The following is a 6,000-nucleotide window of genomic DNA, read 5'->3' as shown; positions in this document are numbered from 1 at the left end:
CCTTTCATGTCCCCTTCTGGCTCTCCTCAGCCCTTTCTTAAGTTCCTTCCTCGCTACTCTATATTCCTCACGGGCCCTGTCTGAACTTTGCTGCTTATACCTTATGTATGCTACCTTCTTCTCCCTAACTAGTCATTCCACCTCTCTCGTCACCCACGGCTCCTTCACCCTGCCATTCCTTCTCTGCCTCACTTGGGCCTCAGCAAAATTTTGATAAAACACCTTGAGGTAACATGCCTGCTGTTTCCCTACCCAGTCCGCAATCTCCAGCCTAGCTCAGATGTCCTAAAATGAAAATGTTTTGCTGAATTTGTAGTCTGGTTTAAAATATGCCACTTCAAAAAGGCTCAGTAATTTACTGTGTTGGTGGAGAATTCACTCTTTATCCGGATGACTGTGAAGGTGGGGTGTGGGAGGGTGAAGAAATGCACATCGGAAGCCAGAAGAAAACTAGTGGGCAGCAGCAGAAAGTTAATGAAAGTCATAAAAATGCAAATTAAATGGTTTTACAACAGTATTAATTCCCTTTCAATTATCAACAGAGTAATTGCAATAATATATTAGAAAAGATACTGACCCAAACTTCCTTGCATGAAAGTTGTGTTGAAGGCAGATTTCACAATCCTGTTGCGTTTTGCATTTTTCTTTGCAAATGATCGGGGAGCTTAATTCAGTGGGTTGGACAGCCAGTTATGCAGTGGTCAGTTCATTGACATAGTGCATAGTGAGGAAAGCTGCTTTTTCTAATATGCAGCATCTTAATGCATGGCCTGCAATAAAAAGGGATGTGCATTTTAATTGTGTCTTCTTGCTTTTCAATGTGTTGCAAGGTGCATCGCATCCAATGATTTTCCTACTTGAAGTGTCATCACCATTATTATATGGAAAGCAATCTACGCCCATGAGATCCCATCAACAGCGAGTGATTGTGAAACCTGCTGTTGGTTGTGCTTTTCACCAAATTTTTCATTTCTGTTCTTCACTAACCCACACCCCTTGAGCACTCTGACTATCCTCCCCAATGCACCAATCTTAGCATCAGATGTAATTTTTCTGCTGTCATGACTTGTTCACTGGAATAAGAATGGCAATGTGTTGTTTGTAACACCAGCAGTTGTGCAGCTATTTATTATTATATTGATGTTATCCATAAGATCTGTTTCAGTCCACCACCAGGAACAAACGTAAGAATGAAGGGCAGGTTTGAACTTACATAGTAACTTCTATGACATCAGAATGTCCCAGAGAACTTTAGAGGCAATAAAGTACCTGTTAGGAATAGTCAATGTTGTAATCTAGTCCCAAATATTTATCCTTCAATCAAGATAACTAAGGAAAGCAGGTTATCTGGTTATCTGGCACAAAGAAGTTCACAAGAACTTACTGTATGTAAATTTGCTGCTGTGTTTCCTATACAGTACTACACCTTTAACTAGACTTTAAAAGTAATTTATTGATTGTAAGGCTTTTTCAGGTGCTATTGTCAGACTAGTCTTTTGTTTAATATTTTCTAAATCTTGGCACACTTTTCCTCTCAACTATTCCCATTCTAATACACAATTACATAGCAACATATGTTCATAAGCAGTTTCTATTACTCCATGGACATAGAAACATATAATTGAAGTCAAAATTCAGTGCTATTAAGTAGAAGTTGCATCATATCTAAACAACTAAATCTCCTCCTTAAACTGAAGAGCATAATTAGTCTTGACAACCCATGTGCGACACTACAGATGATTGATAGATTATATAAATATTAATATATCGAAAGGAACACACGCAACCAAAATCTCAGCATACCTGCCCAGATTGTCAAAATTTAGAAAAAATATTGTCTAAAATTATTGATTTTTAATAGCTTTGAATCACTGATAGCCCTACAATAAACTGAGTATTTTTGCATTTACCTTTGTAGATAAGAAATAAAATTTATTGTAAACACAGCTGACTAGGATTGGGGATGGTGAAGAAAGGGGATTTGTTCCTTCACGTATTCCAGAGAAAGTTGCATTTTCTGACATAGAACGGTACAGCAAAGGAACAGGCCCTTTGGCCCACGATGTTGTGCCAAACTAATCTTCTTAAAGAAGACATAAAATTTGGGCAAATGATAGTACTCTTTCACTATTTTAAGGGTCTCCACTTGCCCCATGGATGGGGCAGTCCAGGAAAAAAATGAATAACCTTAAAGTTGCAGCCAGGCCTTCCAGGAAAGTGAGGAAATATCCAAAGTATTGTAGAAATCTGGAACTTTAACCAAGGAGGGGAAAAAAACAAGAGTTTGTAGCTTGGTCAATAATTTTGCTTCAAAGATTGATGAATTTTTGCTCGATGAAAGATATCTAAGTATAATGGGTGGATGGAGTTATGGTGCAGATAGGCCCTCATCTAATTGAAAGGTGTTTGAGATTCAACTGAATGGCTTACTCCAGTTACTATACTCTCATGATCCAAAGAATTGCTTACGTTCCCTCCTCTCTGCAACTTTTCAGAATTGGTGTGCTTGAGGCCTTCACTGCCAGGGGAACCAAAATCCATCATACACCATATTTTAATTTGGTTGCAATTATCTTGAGTTTCTGAAAAGTGGTATCAAAATACGAGTCTTTCTTTCTAGTTTCTTAGTAGCCGCGCACCTCTAAAATCTATTGCATTACACGCAGAACGTGGATGTAAATACTTCTATGCAGCATTTATGTTTGAGGGCGGAGTTACTTAAGGAATTCTGACCTCACCCACTGGGGCTTGTGCGGTAGCAACGATACGGGCGGTAGCACAGGGCGCGGGAACAGAGTTTGAAATAAGGCGGCTGGCTTTTTACGACCTTCGTCAAAATTTGTTGCAGTCGCTTCTGCATTTAGCTCGGGGAGTGAAAAATGGCGGGTCGCACAATGCAAGCGTCCTGGATTTTGAGCCTATGCCTGGTGCTGGCCCAGTCGGCCCGCTGCATGGCAGAGCCGGGCAGCAGAGCCGGTGTGACAGCCGCGCCCGCGGTCGAATCGCTGGGTGACACCAACTGGACCCTGATCCTGACCGGCGAGTGGATGTTGCAGTTGTGAGTAGCAGGAATGGAACGCGGGCCCGGGGCGCGCGGGCCGGGCAGACGCAGGGGAATCCCCCCCGGGTGCACACGGGCCGAGGGGATCCCCGGGGCGGGAGGGTGGGCGGACAGACCAACCCCCAGAGGTTGCCCCAAAAGGCGGCACACCAAGCGGCTGCTGGTGAGAGTGCGGATGTGGGCCCGCGCTCTGCACGCTTCCGGAAGCTTGGTGCAGGTTACAGGGTGGAATCCATGTAGGCTCTTTCTATTGAAAACCTAGTGGTGCAATCACGCAGATACCGCACTGTAAGCAAATGGCAAGGATTGTTGCAATTCAGTTGCACCTTACTGCATGCCAGCTTTTATATGTCCAGTGGGTTTTTTTGTTCCATGAGCCTGTGCTGTGTCAAATCTGCGCTTGCGATGTCAGATTGCTTGGTATTTGATGACAGCTTCTAGCCAACGCTTGTCAACAGCAGGGTAATGTCAAAGAGATGTGAGATGCAGCAAAGACTGAAGGTTTCAGCACTGTTACAAGGAAATCTTCGTTTTTGGATATCCCAGATAAGAAGTTGATATCACAAGATATTAAAATAGTCGTAAAACTGATTTTGTGCAATAACGCACTGAAAAGTCACAGAACATGATCTGGACGTAAAATCTTGGGCGGGGCGTGAGCTCAGGTCTTGCAAACAGTACTTCTAGTTATCTTACATTTGTAAACGTATTGCATAGGCCAGTTAAAGTGTGTGCTGTCACGGATATTTTAGTAAAAATGCACGAAGACTTGTGTTGCTGCGTGCATAATGTAGGGCTATCAACAGAATTTCCTTTATGAAGGAAATAATTCTCTACTAAACGGCAGCATCGCTACAACAATGTTTCAAATTCATCCCACATTGTACACTCAGTTCTTAAGGACGCTTACACTTATATGTTCTCTATGACTTCCCCTTCAAAAAATATCCCCATACAACCGTTAACATAGAACATAGAGCAGTACCAGGAACAGGCCCTTCGGTCCATGATGTTGTGCCAAACTAATTAAATTAGTAATCAAATGCCAAACTAAACTAATCCTTTCTGCCTACACAATGTCCATATCCCTTCATTTTCTGCACATTCATGTGTCTATCTAAGAGCCTCTTGAACACCTCTATTGTATCTGCCTCCACCACCACCCCAGCAGCGCATTCCCGGCACCCACCACTCTCTGTTTAAAAAAAAAAGTTAACTCGCACATCTCCTTTGAAGTTACCCCCTCTCACCTTAAATGCATGCATTCTGGTATTAGCCATTTCAACCTTGGGAAATAACGGCTGACTATGTTTCTTATAAACCTCTATCAGATCTCTGCTCAGCCTCTGCCGCTCCAGGGAAAACAACCCAAGGTTGTCCAACCTCTCCTTATAGCACCTGCCCTCTAATCCAGGCAGTATCCTGGTAACCCTCTTCTGCACCCTCTCCAAACCCTCCACATCCTTCCTGAAAGGAGGTGACCAGAATTGAATGCAGTACTCCAGATACAACCTAACTAGAGTTTTATAAAGTTGCAGCATAACTTCCCGACTCTTGAATTCAGTTCCTCGACTAATAAAGGCAAGCATGTCGTACACCTTCTTTACCACCCTATCAACCTGTGTAACCACTTTCAGGGAGCTATGGACTTGGACCCCAAGATCCCTCTGTTAAGGGTCTTACTGTTAATGGTGTACCGTCCCTTTACATTTGATCTCCCAAGGTGCATCACTTCACACTTGGCCGGGTTGAACTCCATCTTCCTTTTCTCTGCCCATATCTGCAACTGATCTAAATCCCGCTGTATCCTTTGCCAGTCTTCTACACTATCCACAACACCACCAATCTTCGTATCATCTGCAAATTTACTAACCCACCCATCTACATTTTCATCCAGGTCATTTATATACATATAAACAGCAGCGGTCCCAGTGCGGATCCCTGCGGAACACCACTAAGCACAGACCTCCAGCCAGAATAAGTCCCATTGATTATTACCCTCTGGCTTCTATGGGCAAACCAATTCTGAATCCAAATGGCCAATTCACTGTGGATCCCGTGCATCTTAATCTTCTGGATGAGCCTCCCATAAGGGACCTTGTCAAACTCCTTACTAAAATCTACGTAGACAACATCCACAGCTCGACTTTCATCAATCATCTTCTTGAAAAACTCATTCGAGTTAGACACGACTTGCCCTGCACAAAGCCATGCTGACTGTCCTTAATTGGCTATGGTTTTCCAAATGGTCGTAAATCCTCTCCCTCAGAATTCTCTCCATTATCTTCACTACCACTGATGTGAGACTCACTGGTCTATAGTTTCCAGGATTATCCCTATTTCCCTTTTTGAATAATGGAACAACAATAGCTCCTTGCCAGTCCTCCAGGACCTTGCCTGTGGCCAGAGAGGGCACGAAGATATTGGTCGAGGCCCCAGCAATCTCATCTCTTGCCTCTCTCAATAACCTGCAGTATATCCTATCAGGCCTTTGGGACTTATCCACCTTAATTTTCTTTAAGAGACCCAATACTGCCTCCTTCTTTGTCTTGAAATGCCTCGCATATTAGCATGCTCCACACTGATCTCCCTGTCCTCCACGACTTTCTCCTTGGTAAATACTGATGCAAAGTACTCGTTTAGGACCTCTCCCTTATCCTCTGCCTCCAAGCACATGTTCCCTCCTTTATCCTTGAGTGGTTCTACCTGCTCCCTAGTTAACCTCTTGCCTTTGATGTATGTATGCAATTACAATTAACAATTCACATATATACGGCTTGACTATTTACATCAACATGTGGGTAAATTCAACCAATAGTAACTTCACTTGATCTCTTTATTACCCAAACTCTTCACAGCAAGTCCTTGGTAGTATAGTGTGTCACGCAGGAGACCGGGATTCAATTCCCTGCCGGGGAGGATGGAATTCTTTTGGGGCA

At 43.1% G+C, this 6,000-nt stretch overlaps 1 protein-coding gene across 1 annotated transcript in view; it reads left to right on the top strand.

The window, feature by feature from the left end:
* Positions 1-2,743: 2,743 nt before the first annotated feature.
* Positions 2,744-6,000, top strand: part of tmx4 (thioredoxin-related transmembrane protein 4) — a 52,648-nt gene continuing 49,391 nt past the window's right edge. Inside the window, exon 1 of the mRNA XM_052011684.1 lies at positions 2,744-3,058. Within this exon, the coding sequence (XP_051867644.1) occupies positions 2,880-3,058 (179 nt within the window). The 5' untranslated portion in view covers positions 2,744-2,879. The remainder of the gene's footprint in view (positions 3,059-6,000) is intronic.

This window comes from Pristis pectinata, chromosome 3 (assembly GCF_009764475.1).
Source record: "Pristis pectinata isolate sPriPec2 chromosome 3, sPriPec2.1.pri, whole genome shotgun sequence".
NCBI classification, from domain to species: Eukaryota; Metazoa; Chordata; class Chondrichthyes; order Rhinopristiformes; family Pristidae; genus Pristis; species Pristis pectinata.
This window is presented reverse-complemented; position numbering and strand designations above follow the sequence as displayed.